A 15,347-nucleotide genomic window follows, 5' to 3' on the forward strand; every position below is an offset into this window, starting at 1 on the left:
AAGCCCAAACCTTAACAAAACGGATTTTGTATCATAAATATTACAATTATTTCTTAGTCTCTAAAAGTCTATCTTGGATTCATAGTACGGATCCGCCTCCCAACACCGGCTCGTCCTTAGGATAGATGGATGGTATCAAAGGATAATCCTGTTTGTAAATCCTCATGCATCTTTAATGTACAACCAAAAATTGTGAAATCGGGTTAGGTCTATAAATTAGTTCAAATAACCAAGTTGCCAGTGAGTAGAAATATTAGCGTAAGAGGAGAAAGTATGTGGAACAAGTAAAGTAGCCGCGCCTACGTTTTAGAATGATGGAGTAATTTCGGCTTGAAGATGGTGGCAGAATGAGCATCACCTTCAAGCGGAGCGTCATGCGAATATGCTCTGTCTCTCTGTAAAACATGCATTCTCTCCTTAAACACCTCATCGCTGAAATCAGCATCTTTAGCAGGGATAGTGGTAGCGTCGCTCCCACTAGACACAGCCGAGTCGTTGTTCTGCTCCGTCAACTCACTACTGTGTGTGATAATGGGGAAGGGGTACCCATCGATCTCATGTGTTTGGTCTTTCTGCCTGTTCACCTTTTCAGCGGTGCCGTTCAACTCGTGCTCCTTTTCGTTTTCGACTTGGCTTTCATGTCGCTTTTGGTGGCCATATTGGTCGAACTCAGCTTGGTGGTAGTCGATAAGGCCGTGGGGAACGTGCTGCTGGTAATGTGGATATGTTAAATTGTAGACGGGCGGGAACATCGGATTGAAACTAGCACCGGGCGTGCCAGCGGGTGCAGAGGGGCCGTAGTATATCGGTGCTCCTGGCGCTGGGTTTAAGTAAGGGTTGTAGTGAGTACTAGGCGAGGAAACTACCCCTGGACTGAACGGACCTATACCAGGACTCATCATCTCTGGGACATAGCCGGGTGTTGGCGCTGCGAATGGTCCCAGGTAGAAGCCAGGCATAGAGGGTGTCATCGGTGGCGGGGCAGCCGCTCCTCTCGATGGTGGCTGGTGTGATAGAGGTTGGAATGAATTGTTGGAGAAGGTCGCAGGTGGAAGAGATATTTTTCCAGGATGTGCTACGCTCTTTGGTGATCTGGCTTCCGTTTTATTGAATCCATCTTCAAGGCTCAAGTGATCTATCTTTTTAGCTGCTGCCAAGGCAGCATCTGCGTAATCGTTTTGCGCCATTCTAGGTAATGGATAGCTGGGTGATGGCTGCGCCCCGGCTGGTGGAGACAACGGCGTTGTGAACGGGGATGACTTGGATACCTCTGATGTATTCGATCCACCTGAGAAACCATGCGAGGAAGCTGCCGTGGCTGGCACAATACCTAGTCCTGAACTAGGTGTTGACTGTGCACTGCTATGATTGAAAGAATCTGAGAAGGCATTGCTGCTGATTGAAGATGGGGCTGGTGGTCGGGAACTAGTTGAATTGGTGAGAGTGCTCTCCAGATGAACCTTGAGTAGGCGTCCAGCTATCTCAAATCCATCGAACAACTGCACAGCTTTGATTGCTTCAGTCTCAACTGCGAACGTCAGCACTGCGTAACCTTTGCTAGAGCCATCTTGGTTGGCAGCAACATCTGATCTAACGACATTTCCTGCCGCTCTGAATATATCTTTGAGCTCTTGCCATTGTAGGTTGTAGGCTGGAGATAGGAATCAGAGAGACTGGTGGATCGACAATGGATACTCACGCAAATTGCAGACAAAGACTGTCCTGCTTGAGTGCGAGGGTGCAGAAGATGGAGTGAGATTAATCTAAAATTGTGAGTTGGACTGCCGGCATTCAAGAGGGTAAAAAAACGCACCGGAGGAGACAAACCAAGTACCTGCATTGCATGAGCACTAGGAGCAGATATGCCTCTGTTTAAGAGAGGCTCGATGACAGTGCTGGTATTGTTATCGGGAAACTGTTGCGCAATGTTTGAATAATTGGAGGATCTATCGATGGTGATACTATCGGAGAGCATCCTCGGTGGAGCCCCAGGATGAGGGGGGTGAACAGAACCAGGAGCATGCACATGGTTAAATAGCGGCTGGTTCCAGTGGTGTAGCAGATGAGGTGGAATAGCAGCCATCGCGGGACGGATAGACTGGTTGTGTGGTTGAGATTGAGGGCCAGGTAAATCATATTCAGGTGGCAAGCGATCAGGCCTGACTTCAAGGGTTCTCGTCTGCCAGACGTAGCCGTTGTAAAGGTCAATAGCTTTAGCGGCGTCGATCTCGGAGCCCATGAGTACGTTGCCGTAGCCTTTACTCCTGTTGTCCAAACCGAGAGCGACATCTGCGCGGAGGACGGTACCGGCCTTTCTAAAGAGATCTTTCAAGTCCTGCCAACGAACTCTGTAAGGTAGCTTCGAGGAGATTAGATAACGAGGTGCATCGAGTGATCGATGCTCACATTTCCAACGAAAAGATGCGTACGGCCATCTCTTCCAGAAGCGCCAACGCCTGCACCGGGAGTATTCAGTGGAGAATTCCTCAACAAGGCGGCAGCAGTTTCAGTGGAGGAAGTGGCGCTGCTGATAACTTGATCGATTTCGACGTCCGTAATACCCCTCTATAAAATGAATAAGCGTGTAAATTACTCTGCTTTAAATTACAAACCTTCAACCCAAATTTATTTGACATTCGTCGCGGTGTGGAATAACGTAGATCATCAAGCTCGATCTGTAACGCCCACGAGAAATTTAAATTATAAATATTAAATAGAATCATGCCACGTAACTCACGCTCTTCTGGTGGTAGTAGACCTTCCGCCTCATCCTCTGCACCAAGAAGCTCTCCATTCGGCTCTCAGCAAACCAGATCCGCCAGCACAGCAGCTCCAGCATACGGTGCACAACGTTCGAGTGGGTGGTTATTGCTCAACCACGTGCATTATCTCACATGCCCTAGATTACGCTCAACAGCAATCACACCCACAGCCTCAACAACAAGCTCAGCCAGCAGCAGCTCCTAGTGCCGGTGGCTCAATGATGGGCAATATCGCTTCAACTGCTGCCGGTGTAAGTTGCCGCAGCTCTTCTCATGAAAATCCACTGATTAGTAATCTGTTTTTAGGTTGCCGCCGGACATGGTCTGTCTAATATGCTTTTCGGCGGTTCTTCCAGCCAGCCAGCTCCTGTTGAGCAGCAAGCCCAGCCTCAACAACAGCCACAGCAACAGCAGCAACCACCTGTGTGTGAGACTCAAGCCAAGGACTTTGTTACTTGCTTGAACGCCACAGGCGACGTAAACAGCTGCTCTACGCTGTTAGACTTACTCAAGGTGAGAATTCTGGCTAATTAATTACCTTTCTAATCTGTCAAATAGTCTTGTCAAGCAGCTGCGGCACCTTATTAGACTTGATTACTGCTGAAATATAGACAACGACATGTAACACACCACTACTCATTTATCCATGACGTATATATTGATTGAATTTCTCATAATTCACACTGTGCTTTAACTGGAATGTCGCTGACTTATGTCACATCACCATTGATTTCTGTTTGTGGCGGTTTGAGCCGGGTTTTTGGAGCAGCAAAGCCACAGCAATATACATACACCCAGAATTACCCCTAAATTCCTAACTAATCATCGTATAAATATAAATCTGCAGCTTACCAACTAAGGTTCGAGTGACACAGCCAGCTGTCAGACACATTCCAATCCCCAAACTCTGGAATGTGACAACAGAGCGCTTAAATTGGTCCTACCCTTCTCTTGTTCTTTTATTTTCTTCCCTTCCGACCAAAAATGTCAAACAACTTAAGATCGTCGAGTCCCTCTGATAGATTCATCAAGCCACACTTGCCACCACTACAGCACAAAAGACCTTCGCCACCTGAATCTGATGATTCTGATGATGATCACTTCACCTTCAGTCCCGTCAACTCCCCTGCACTTAATTCTGGCACTTTTACAAACGGCAACAGGAAATTTGTTTTGACTCCAGCGCATGAATTCTACTACAGACAGAAGCTACTATCATTGGCTAGAGTGGGTTGTTCACTCATAACACACTCCCTTGCTAACATCACCCAAGACACAATTCAAAACTGTCAACGACTACAGTACGCACGTCACAGCAATTGTACAAAAATTAATGGCTGCCGGTGTACGCCTCACTGAAACAGAAGCTACACACGCCTACATACGTGGACTACCCAATGTCACTGCTCAAGCTGTACTCTCTTCACTAGAAAATGGAACCTCTTTTACAGGTGTACAGATACTGACGCAGTCAGTCGAAGAGGCACGATCATCTGCTGTTATGGCTGGTCAGTACGCAGCTGAGCAAGCCACCGAGCCTTCAGCCGAGCCAGTCGAGACACGCGCAAAGAAACCATCGACGAGCTCTAATCGCAGAGTTAGATACAGATCACACTCAGTTACTACGCAACCAACTTCCAATCACCTTATGACATCCCTCACTTCCACGCCTCAGACTTCCACCATGTCTAGACCTCGCTCTATTGCATTCCCTAAAACTCACAGACCGAGTATGTCGAATACGAACGATATATACGACTCAGATAGGACGCCGGTGTCTGACTCGCTGCCCAAGTTCACTCCACTTAGCCCTCCTTCACAATCTTTGCTAAGCCAGACTGAAAATTTGTCTATTTGCTCGCCATCGAGACATCCAAGGCCTGTCGCACGAAGATCGCCGTACGCTTCCCCCACTAAGTCCTCACCAGTCAAGGCAGAAGGCACGTTTGGATTGGGTTTGGGGTTGCAATGAGCATAATATCAACATATTGGATGTAAATATAGTTAGGAATTACGGACAATTTGGATATCTGCAAACTTAGCTCTATATTCCACTCTCACTTTTACTCTTCACGACCTATTTTCACTTTATTTTCACTCTATTTTGTAACAACAAATGAATATAGAATCAATTAAAAAAGTTTAGAGTATAGAAAGTGCAGCACTCATAGCGAGAGCAGCAGTCAAGGCAGAGATTGTAGCTGTGCTTGCGTTAGAATCGTCATCATCAGTGCTAGCATTGTTGCTGGAAGCTGATGGACTGGCAGACGCAGGAACGGTAGCTGATGCATCTGGATATGCGCTGCCTTCAGGTTTGATTTCGAACTCTTCGGATTTCGCAAACTCCTTGTTCTGGTCTGTTGGGTCGGCGAAAACAAGAACATAACCCTTGCCTGGGCTGAGATTAACGCCTGCGTTGCTATCGATTTGGTATGAACCGCGGTCTGATTCTATAATGCCGGTTACTGCCGCTTGTCTGGAGATTTTGTAAGTTGAAAAGGTGGTGTACGAGCATTACATTAAACTCACTTGGATGGCAAGACATCCTCGTCATCGTTCTTGATGATAGTGATGAACTGTTCGGGATCCTTTGAGAGTATATTTAGCGCTCTCAGTATTTCAGACACCTCTTTAACTCACCGATTCACTCGATGTCGTCCACGCGAACGTCTGAGAATCTGAGTCAATCCACCAGTTCTTTGAATTTGGGACGGTGATAGTGATCTTTGCGAGTGTAGTGTACACGAGTGACAGAATAGTAAGTGTGAAAAGTGTTAATTGCATCTTAAGTGATCTTTGTGATTAATGCAAGCGTTATCTGAGAAAGGAGTGTGAAAATTTGGCTGATTATATAGTTCTGAACGTTGATTTAAAAGGCGTAAACTCAGTCTCAGCCTGTGGATATTAAATTTTGGATTCACACTAGTCTCATCTTCAAACAGCATTCCGATCATTCAAACGGCCTCGAATTATTACTAGCACATGATAACGACAATAACACAGCTATTAATATAAACAATGCATATGATAGAAATATAAAAGCGCTGTCATCTACATAGCTAATTGGGCTTGTAACTGTCTGAGTTCCTCGTCCTCGTCGTCTTCCTGGTCTTGAGAGTGCGGAGGAGCAGCGTTCGAAGGGGCTGGTGGTATATAGCCGCTCGAGCTGGCTTGTGCTGGTTGAGCGGGTGTCTGAGCAGCAGCGGGTGTGTGCATAGGCGCCCTTTCCGCGCCCAAGAGCCTATTATTCAGCTCATCCTGCTCGAGCTGCTCGAGCTCAACATTCAACTCATCCTCATCAACAGGGTCGTGATGCACGGGGTTCGATATCGCGTCAGAGATCTCATTGGTCAAATCCATTTGTTCGCGAATGCTGTCCATCGTGTTGTCCACCTTGTCTATATTGAGATTACCGTGTATTGATTTCAAAGCATCCGAGCCCTTCTTCATAGCGTTGATCGTCTCGAGGTTCATATTGGCAGATTCGAGTGCATTGACTTGCGACTCAAGCGTCAGTCTCGTTCCTGCGATTCTATCCAACTCCCCTTCGAATGCTTTCTTCTGGCGCAAGGCAGCCGTCGCGACTGTTAAAAGCATTCGTCAGCAAGATACGTCGATTGAGATGGGCAATTGACGTACGGCGTTTGTTAGTCGTGGCATTTGACTTGGCCTTCTTTAATTCTTCGTCTATTTTCTTATTCAAGTGCTCCTCCTTCTTGTCGAGCATCAATAGCTGCGATCTCAGCCCCACTATCGCATCTCGAGCACTTCCCCTATTATCCTTCTTGCCTGCAATTTGATTTAATTTGAATCTCCTGCGTATCTCCCTCACATACCAACTATCCATGACATCCACGAGCTCATTTTAGTTTTTTTTGGTTCTTGGTCGTTTATCAAAAGCGTGCGTCCCGCTTCTTATTTCTTATCACTGAGCGACGCGAGGCTGCGACGCGTGCCCAATTAATTTATAATTATACCAGAGATGGATACAAGTAAATGTCATATTGAGGTGTGTCAGCGTGTTCTTAACAAGCACCTCCACATCTCACAACGACGCAGTCCATCACCATCCAAGGCTTCAAAAGCTACAGAGATCAGACAACTGTTACACCCTTCTCCCCAGGACACAACGTTGTTGTTGGCAGGAACGGGTCCGGTAAATCCAACTTCTTCTCTGCTATTCGTTTCGTCTTGTCAGACGCATATACTTCTCTATCCCGCGAAGAGCGACAGGCGCTGCTACACGACGGCACTTCTTCCTCTGCTACCCTCTCAGCTTTTGTCGAGATCGTCTTCGCTAATCCAGACGGTCGCTTCCCTACTGGCAAACCTCATGTGGTATTGCGTAGGACAATCGGTCTGAAGAAAGATGAGTACTCTCTGGATAGAAAGTCTGCTAGTAAAGGTGACGTCGTCAATCTTTTGGAATCTGCAGGTTTCTCTCGCTCCAATCCATACTACATCGTCCCTCAGGGTAGAATATCTTCACTCACAAATGCAAAAGATAGTGAACGTCTTCAACTTCTCAAGGAGGTGGCTGGTACACGTGTCTATGAGTCAAAGAGGACTGAGTCACTCAAAATTATGCAGGAAACCAGTTCAAAACGCGAGAAAATTGTCGAAACTCTCTCTTCTTTGGAAGCAAGATTGCGAGAATTAGATCACGAGAAGGAGGAGTTGAGGGAGTTTCAAGAGAAAGATCGTGAACGTCGTTGCATTGAATACTCCCTTTATCAACAAGAACTTAATTCAGTTCTAGCTGCACTCGACAAACTGAAAAAAGACTACGAATCAGACTTGAGTGAGTCATCGAAACGCACAAATGATCAGCAAGAGAAGGCTCTTGAATTGCAATCACTGGAAACCAAGATAAATGATGTTGAACAAGCGCAAAATCAAGCTTATATTGACAAACAACAGAGTGCCGATGAATTATCCGAGCTGTATAAGATGCACACCCAACTTGAACTTGCTATTGAAGACGCTAAGGAATCCGGTGAAGGGTCGGTGTCTAAACGCGAAGCTCTCACTCGCGATTTAGAATCGCTCAAGCAGAGTATAGACGAACGCGAGAGGGAACTATCCCAAATTACAGCTGATTGGGAGGAGCGTGTAGGAGAGGAATCTGATTTGAAGAGAGCACTTGACGATACTACAGTTCGCATCACTGCTTTATACGCCAAACAAGCCCGCGCTTCTCAATTCAGTAGCAAAGGTGAACGTGATCAATACCTCGCATCTGAAATTGGATCTTTGGAGCGCGCGATACAAACGCGAAAACGAGAAGGGGATGATTTGAATAATGAGCAAAATGCAATCGCACAGCGCATCTCCAACTGCGATGCTCGTATTGATGAAATTATATCGCGTCGCGATCAACGAGATGATGAGATAGACAAAGCAAAGGATGATCTTGTTAGTTCCAAGAGACAGCGTGTAGAATTGCTTGACAATCGTAAAGAATTGTGGAGGGAGGAGTCTAAAATTGAGCAGACACTTCAATGGGAGAGAGAGCAGAAAAACAAAGCAGAGTACATATTCCATCGAACAATGGATAAGGATACCGCGAATGGTCTTAAAGCTGTCCAAGCCATCACAACAAGATTGAAATTAAATGGTGTATTCGGACCGCTGTACACTCTATTCGAAGTACCTGATGAATTCAAAGCAGCTGCTGAAATTACAGCGAATACCTCACTCTTCCATGTTGTTGTCGACAGCGATGCTACTGCTCAACAAATTCTCAATGTCATGGTTAGAGAGCGCCTTGGTAGGATTACATTTATGCCTATAAACCGATTAAAGCCACAGAATTTCGATTATCCAGAATCTGATGATGCATTACCACTTATTGATCAACTCACTTTCAATCAAGATCTCTTATCGGCCTTCAAGCAGGTATTTGGTAGGACTATAGTATGTCCTGATTTGCATGTGGCTGGTAGATACGCGCGCAGCTATGGTCTTAATGCTACGACGATTGATGGTGACGTTGCAGAGAGGAGAGGTACACTTTCTGGTGGTTTCCACGACAGGTCCAAGAGCCGTTTGGATGCAGTTCGCCAGCTCATGGAATGGCTAACGAGGGTGTCAGCATCTGAATATAGATCCACTGAAATCAAACAAAGTATCGTTAGGCTGGATCAAGAGTTGAATGCATTAGCTTCTATTTATACAAGAGCTGAATCTAAGTTAAGTAGCATAAGATCGAGAGACGAGCCGTTAGTCATTGAGTTAGAGAGGTGCGAGCAAGATAAGATTAAATTACTGCATCATGTGAAAGAACTCAAGCAACAAGCAAACGAATTGGAAAATGATGTTGAGGATATGCGAGTAAAAGTTGAAGTTTATAGGGATGAAATGCAACAAGCGATGACAGAGAAACTCTCTGATGAAGAGGAGAAGCGCCTGAAAAGTCAATCACATGAGCAGGTTCATTTGAAGGGAAGCCTTGCTGAGAAGACAGCTCAAACCACTCAAGTTGAAAGCAGGAAGGAACTGCTGGAGGTTGAAATAAACGAGAATTTGAGAAGAAACCGAGCACTGATCGAATTCCGTTTAAGAAAGCTTGATAATTCGCCATCAGAAGATGCTGAAGAGGATGAAGTTTCAAAAGAAGAAGAACTCAAGTTAACAGACAAACGCATTGCCAAACTTCAAAAACAACTGCGTAAGATTGAAGACGATATAAACGGTTATGAGAATGAGACAAAGGAAATTAGGGATAGCATGGATGGTATCCACCAAGAGCAAGAGAGCGAGAGTCGTGCGATTGGCAAGCAAGCCAAGAGTGTTGAAAGATATCATGCAAAGACAAAAACCCTACAGTCGCGTAGAATAGAATTTCAAAGAAATATTCGCGATCTTGGTGTCCTTCCTGAAGAAGCCTTCACGAGGTACACCAATACATCCTCCGATAGATTATTGAAGCAGTTGTCTAAAGTACGCAAAGCCCTGAGTGGTTACTCACACGTAAACAAGAAGGCAGTTGAACAATTCATGACCTTCACCGAGCAAAGAGATGAGCTTATACAGAGGCGTGATGAACAGGATGAGGGTGCTGATAGTATTCAAGAACTCATTCTTCATCTTGATCAGCGTAAAGATGAAGCCATTGAGCGCACATTTAAGCAAGTAAGCAAGTACTTTAGTGAAGTGTTTGAGAAATTGGTACCTGCAGGACACGGCAATCTTATCATGCAGAAACGCATACAGGGTGATAACGTGAGTTTAGAAGTTTGATATAGCATCTCTTAACAAAGCCTAAGGAATCTTCCGACGAGGAAGAAGAAAGAAGCTCAACTGACAATTACACTGGCGTGTCTATCAAAGTGTCGTTTACATCCAAGACGGACGAGGGTGTGAGAATAGCACAGCTTTCTGGTGGTCAGAAAGCAGTTGTTGCACTCGCAACGGTGTTTGCTATACAACGTACAGACCCGGCGCCTTTCTACCTCTTCGATGAGATAGATGCAGCGCTCGATGCACAGTACAGATCATCTGTAGCTTCGATAATCAGCGAGTTGTCACAATCTGCTCAGTTTATCACAACTACTTTCAGACCTGAACAGATTAGTGTTGCAGACAGAGTACGTTGGAGTATATGAGTGAGTTTTGTTGCTAATAATCGTTTACAGTTCTACGGAGTTATGTTCACCAACCAAAAAATATCCACTATCACACCGATTCGAAGAGAAGACGCGCAGGAATTCGTTACGACGGAAGCGACAGGCACTGGTTAGATGGCACTTGTATGTCTTGAAAATGAAAATGTATTAAAAGCCTTGCAGTTGAGACAAAAGCCTTAGTCGCCTAAACCTTATCGCCTAAACCTCTATCCTTCAACTTCCTATGGAGTACTGATTCTATTGGGCAGCTATCAATCTTCTGTTGTGTTTTGTTGTAATGACGTCCACAGCAAATGTATAATTCGTCGATTATCTGTCGGCGATGTAAGTTGTTAAGAGCATTGCCAATGACTCAGGCTCACGTTCTCGCACCTCGATTGCTGATAGTCATTCTTCATAAGGCAGCCTTGCAGCTTGCAAGCTTCGAGCTCGTCAGCGTTGGCGAGGACATGGAGGGAAGCGACGCACCAAGACGATGACAAGCGTCCGGTTTCTATAAAACAGGTTATTTTGTATTCTATTTGGCATAAATTTGTGCGTACATCGCCCATTTTTAAAGGTTATTTTCTTAACTGCAACAGCGAAGAAGATGTCAGGTTAGCCAAGGCGTGTGTAAAATGAATCAAATTAACAAATGCTGCCAGGACATCCAGTCTACGTAGACGAATTGGCAACAGTGGAGCAGCCATCTGGCACGCCTGTCCAGCCATACAAGTCGGTGGTGGAGATACTCACACAGACACCTGATGCTGCCATCTTCACAGTCAAGAAGCCTGAAGAGGGCGAGCCATCTCTTAAACCTCTGTCTCAGCGTACAGAAGCCGACTATGCTCCCATCTCTGGTGCTGCTTTGAAGAAAGCGAAGAAGACAGTTGAAGTTAACGCTAAGAATGCTGCAAAGAAGGCTCAAAACAAGGACAGACTTGACAAGGAGGAGTCTGACAGAGCTCAGAGAGAGCAAAAGCGCATCGAAGAAGCCAAAAAGGTTGTGCTCACATTAGACGACTCACTGCCAAAACCAACAAAGGCAAAGGTTTATCAATTGGAATCAAAACGTGATCAACGTATCAAGATTTCAGGTTGGGTGCACAGACTTAGAGCTCAAAAGGGTATGACTTTCATCATTCTTCGTGACGGTACCGGCTACCTTCAAGTAGTTTTGTCTGGAAAGTGCACAGAGACTTTCGATGCTCTCACACTTTCTATTGAATCATCTATCGAAGTCGTCGGTACACTCAAAGCTGTCAAGGAAGGCCAGTCAGCTCCAGGCAACCATGAATTGGTAGCTGACTTCTGGAAAGTCCTCGGTAAAGCTCCAGCTGGTGATGAAGCATTCACCAACAAAGTCAACAAAGACTCTGACCCTTCAATTCAAGCTGATTTGAGACACTTGATGTTGCGTGGTGAGACTGCTTCAAATGTTATGAAAGCTAGATCTGCAGTACTTAGTGCATTTAGAGACGTCTTTAAGGATATGCGTGTTCTTGAAGTCACCCCTCCATGCATGGTTCAAACTCAAGTCGAGGGTGGTGCAACCTTGTTCAAATTTGATTACTACGGTACACCAGCATTCTTGACACAGTCCTCACAACTTTATTTGGAAACATGTTTGGCTAGTTTAGGTGATGTCTTCTGTGTTCAAGAATCATTCAGAGCTGAGAAGTCACTCACCCGTCGTCATTTGTCTGAGTACACGCACTTGGAAGCTGAATTAGCATTCATCGACTTCTCAGACCTCCTTGACCACATCGAAGAGGCTATCTGTGGTGTTATTGATATTGTTCTCGCTGACCCAGCCATCTCTGCTATTATCAACGAGCTTAACCCAGGCTTCCAAAAACCAAGCCGTCCATTCATGAGATTGGACTACAAAGATGCAATCAAGTGGTTGCGAGACCATAACATTCAAAAGCAGGATGAAGATGCAAACGGTGACAAGATCTTCTTGGCTGACGGCTCACCACAAATGTCAGATCATCAAGTCGGCGATGATATCGCTGAAGCTGCTGAAAGAAAGATGGTTGACACACTCAACGTTCCTGTCTTCCTTACTGGTTTCCCCAAGGACATTAAGGCATTCTATATGAAGAAGGTACCGGGTGATGAGAACTTTACTGAGGCTGTCGATTTGCTTATGCCTAACGTTGGTGAGATTGTTGGTGGATCTATGCGTATCAGCGACTATGATGAGCTTATGGCTGCGTACAAACACGAAGGCATTGATCCTGCTCCTTACTACTGGTGGGTTAAAAGTGATTATTGTTCATCACTTTGCTAATAATTTTTGAAGGTACACTGATCAACGTCGATTCGGAACTCCTAACTCAGGTGGGTTGAGGTGTTTTAAGTGAGATTGAGAATGAAACTGATAAACTTGTAGGAGGTTATGGTCTTGGTTGTGAGAGATTGCTTGCATGGCTGCTCAACAGATTCACTGTTAGAGACTGCAGTCTGTATCCAAGGTATGTATTGTCATTGTCTCTTTTCAAAACTCACGCTCCGTTTCAACAGATACACTGGTCGCTGCACACCTTAAAGCACACCTTTTTGAAAATTATACATTTCTACTATTGCATCATAAGCTACTTTTTGGGTACAATCTCTATCATTCTCATTGGAATACCATGGGTCTTGAGCACATCAATCACAATTCTTATCTTGTCACCTTGAACAATCACCTCTAATTCCTTTGGATTGTTCTGCATTGGACTAGTCGTTGTACTACTGGCGCAAATAACTTTGAGTGAGTTAGCAAGATGATCCATTTTCAACTCGAACTCCTTGAAAGGTCCGCTGAGATGTGTTGTGACTTTTTTGCCTTGACGTTGTTTAATCTGTAGCTTGAAGTGTGCTAGCTGACCCTTGATCACTCTACTACTACCGTCTTGTTGAGTCAATCTGGTGAATGGCTGCATATGCTGAATGATGCGTCCGTTAATTTCTTGACGTGGTATAAAGTCACTGTCGTCGAATGACACTTTGCTCTTCTTGTTTTGATTACTTGGTTTAGCGTATAGCATATTTGCAAAGTCCTCATTGTTCTTCCCAAGGACATACGCATGATCAGCTGGGTGAATGAGGTTGTTTGATTCTATAAAAGAGTTTGCGATGCTTCTGATTTGGCTTGCGGTCAAATAATCATCAGATTTGACGCCTGCGGTAGTGAGCCACTCCCTCACAACCCCTTTAGGAGCCAAGTAGACATCCTCGACAATGTAACCGACATTCTTAGTGTGGTTGTTGGTGCAGGGTTCCTCCTCAAACTGCTTTGTGCGCTTTTCATTCTGCTTCTCGGCAGCTGCTACTGTTTTGTGTCCTCTCCATTGTTTCACTAGTGGGTGTAAGCTATTGATTCGCGTTATGGTGATATTCGATTTATGCTCTTTGAAGGATAGGAGATCTTCCTTCTCCATTGCTTTCAGGAATTTTGTGGCTTTCTTGTAGCTGCTGTTCTTCAGCTCTGTGAGATTGGGATGTATCCTTGAAGAGCGATTGGGGAGGATATGTGCGGAGAGCAAGGTGGAGACTTGCATTGGTAGCTCTGCATTCTGTAACGAGGATGAGATGGCGTGGACGAGAGCGTTTCTAAGCATTTCGTCAACATCTGAAAATGTGTGGTATGTTAGGCTTTATGAAGGCGTGGATTAAGTCAACGCACCAATGGCTGACAGATCAACGTGCTGGAAATCGCGTTCATCTCTTACATCCAGCTGCTCGACTTGAGCTGGCAGACTATCACTTTGATCTGCGTTAGTGTCGACGTCTTGAACATCTTCAATCTCGCTATCGCTGTCGCTATCGAATAGAACATCTTGTCTATGCCCGTCGGGAATTTGCTTTGGCTGTGTACCTACGAGCCACAGCGAATCATTAATAGAGTGGGTGATAAGCACCGCTTTGCCTGTGGCTTCTAGGTTCATTTGGGAAGTTGGCATGGCAGTTCTGCCTACGCAGACAGGTGCTGCATTTGCGCCGTGGTCTGCTACAGCAACCAGAGCGCCTTCTTGGACATGAGGAAGGCTATTGGGGTCATTTTTGAGCGCCACGCCCGGTGCCATGAGATCAGCGCCAGTTGATATCTTATCAATCACGAAAGACCACGTCGTAATCACAGGAAGGAGAGTAGGCTTTTTGAAGAGAGTGTACACTGTGGAGCGAGTTAGTGCGGGCTATCCTAAGAAGTGCGCCCACTCACCACTCGGTATGAACTCGTCTTCTGCCTTCCCAATCGCTATCCATAGTGGATCGTTGCTGGTAGCGCTGTATATAAGCTTGTAAGAGGAGTGAGTGGTGTTTAGGAATCGGAGAAGGTTCCAAACACACCGCATTTTCACCGTTGTAGGTTTTTATGCGCATCACTGAAACTACATCCGGGAGGAGCAGCTTGGCATCGTCGTCACTGAGCTTGTATTGCTCCTGTAGCTTGTTACGCAGCTTCTTGCGGTCCGAGTTCTTCAGCGTCGTCTGAGGTTTGGCAGTGAAAGGTTTTTTGAACATGAGTGAGAGGTTACATCATAATCAATACATAACTTTGCTTACAAAAAGAAGATAAAAAGAATAAAGACGTAAAACACAGCCCAAGACGCGTATTTCACTGGCCAAAACCGTAAAGGACTCTTCCTTGGCGTTTGAGGGCGTAGACGACGTCGAGAGCGGTGACAGTCTTTCTCTTTGCGTGTTCGGTGTAGGTGACGGAGTCTCTGATGACGTTCTCCAAGAAAACCTTGAGGACACCGCGTGTTTCTTCGTAGATGAGACCAGAGATACGCTTCACACCACCACGACGAGCGAGACGACGGATAGCTGGCTTTGTGATACCCTAGAGGATTGTTAGATACGAAAATCCCCAAAAACACTCATTCTCACTTGGATATTATCTCTGAGGATCTTACGGTGACGCTTAGCACCGCCTTTTCCTAAACCTTTGCCGCCTTTTCCTCTGCCTGACATAGTACTT

At 45.4% G+C, this 15,347-nt stretch overlaps 10 protein-coding genes across 10 annotated transcripts; 4 read left to right on the forward strand and 6 right to left on the reverse strand.

The window, feature by feature from the left end:
- Positions 1–299: 299 nt before the first annotated feature.
- On the reverse strand, positions 300–2,636 carry J056_004644 (uncharacterized protein; the record flags this gene model as incomplete). The annotated part of the gene is made up of 5 exons (XM_009269834.1): positions 300–1,651; positions 1,700–1,763; positions 1,814–2,359; positions 2,407–2,565; positions 2,613–2,636. 5 exons carry the CDS (start codon positions 2,634–2,636, stop codon positions 300–302), a joined length of 2,145 nt encoding a protein of 714 aa, XP_009268109.1.
- Positions 2,637–2,721: 85 nt separating this feature from the next.
- J056_004645 (uncharacterized protein) lies at positions 2,722–3,350 on the forward strand (the record flags this gene model as incomplete). The annotated part of the gene is made up of 4 exons (XM_009269835.1): positions 2,722–2,857; positions 2,904–3,013; positions 3,069–3,275; positions 3,321–3,350. 4 exons carry the CDS (start codon positions 2,722–2,724, stop codon positions 3,348–3,350), a joined length of 483 nt encoding a protein of 160 aa, XP_009268110.1.
- A 396-nt stretch (positions 3,351–3,746) lies between these two features.
- Positions 3,747–4,734, forward strand: J056_004646 (uncharacterized protein; the record flags this gene model as incomplete). Its single annotated transcript, XM_009269836.1, has 2 exons — positions 3,747–3,989; positions 4,036–4,734. The coding sequence occupies 2 exons, from the start codon at positions 3,747–3,749 to the stop codon at positions 4,732–4,734; spliced, it is 942 nt and encodes a 313-aa protein (XP_009268111.1).
- A 170-nt stretch (positions 4,735–4,904) lies between these two features.
- Positions 4,905–5,546, reverse strand: J056_004647 (uncharacterized protein; the record flags this gene model as incomplete). The annotated part of the gene is made up of 3 exons (XM_009269837.1): positions 4,905–5,238; positions 5,292–5,350; positions 5,403–5,546. The coding sequence occupies 3 exons, from the start codon at positions 5,544–5,546 to the stop codon at positions 4,905–4,907; spliced, it is 537 nt and encodes a 178-aa protein (XP_009268112.1).
- A 267-nt stretch (positions 5,547–5,813) lies between these two features.
- Positions 5,814–6,609, reverse strand: J056_004648 (Vacuolar-sorting protein SNF7; the record flags this gene model as incomplete). Its single annotated transcript, XM_009269838.1, has 2 exons — positions 5,814–6,346; positions 6,402–6,609. 2 exons carry the CDS (start codon positions 6,607–6,609, stop codon positions 5,814–5,816), a joined length of 741 nt encoding a protein of 246 aa, XP_009268113.1.
- A 135-nt stretch (positions 6,610–6,744) lies between these two features.
- On the forward strand, positions 6,745–10,504 carry J056_004649 (Chromosome segregation protein sudA; the record flags this gene model as incomplete). The annotated part of the gene is made up of 4 exons (XM_009269839.1): positions 6,745–6,771; positions 6,822–9,986; positions 10,031–10,351; positions 10,400–10,504. The coding sequence occupies 4 exons, from the start codon at positions 6,745–6,747 to the stop codon at positions 10,502–10,504; spliced, it is 3,618 nt and encodes a 1,205-aa protein (XP_009268114.1).
- Positions 10,505–10,574: 70 nt separating this feature from the next.
- J056_004650 (uncharacterized protein) lies at positions 10,575–10,941 on the reverse strand (the record flags this gene model as incomplete). The annotated part of the gene is made up of 2 exons (XM_009269840.1): positions 10,575–10,703; positions 10,753–10,941. 2 exons carry the CDS (start codon positions 10,939–10,941, stop codon positions 10,575–10,577), a joined length of 318 nt encoding a protein of 105 aa, XP_009268115.1.
- Positions 10,942–10,979: 38 nt separating this feature from the next.
- Positions 10,980–12,926, forward strand: J056_004651 (putative asparagine--tRNA ligase, cytoplasmic; the record flags this gene model as incomplete). The annotated part of the gene is made up of 5 exons (XM_009269841.1): positions 10,980–10,986; positions 11,035–12,631; positions 12,681–12,718; positions 12,771–12,852; positions 12,902–12,926. The coding sequence occupies 5 exons, from the start codon at positions 10,980–10,982 to the stop codon at positions 12,924–12,926; spliced, it is 1,749 nt and encodes a 582-aa protein (XP_009268116.1).
- A 46-nt stretch (positions 12,927–12,972) lies between these two features.
- J056_004652 (Eukaryotic translation initiation factor 2D) lies at positions 12,973–14,887 on the reverse strand (the record flags this gene model as incomplete). The annotated part of the gene is made up of 4 exons (XM_009269842.1): positions 12,973–13,994; positions 14,049–14,537; positions 14,586–14,661; positions 14,714–14,887. The coding sequence occupies 4 exons, from the start codon at positions 14,885–14,887 to the stop codon at positions 12,973–12,975; spliced, it is 1,761 nt and encodes a 586-aa protein (XP_009268117.1).
- A 94-nt stretch (positions 14,888–14,981) lies between these two features.
- Positions 14,982–15,340, reverse strand: J056_004653 (Histone H4; the record flags this gene model as incomplete). Its single annotated transcript, XM_009269843.1, has 2 exons — positions 14,982–15,209; positions 15,257–15,340. 2 exons carry the CDS (start codon positions 15,338–15,340, stop codon positions 14,982–14,984), a joined length of 312 nt encoding a protein of 103 aa, XP_009268118.1.
- Positions 15,341–15,347: the final 7 nt, after the last annotated feature.

Source organism: Wallemia ichthyophaga (assembly GCF_000400465.1).
Source record: "Wallemia ichthyophaga EXF-994 unplaced genomic scaffold scaffold9, whole genome shotgun sequence".
In the NCBI taxonomy this organism is placed as follows: Eukaryota; Fungi; Basidiomycota; class Wallemiomycetes; order Wallemiales; family Wallemiaceae; genus Wallemia; species Wallemia ichthyophaga.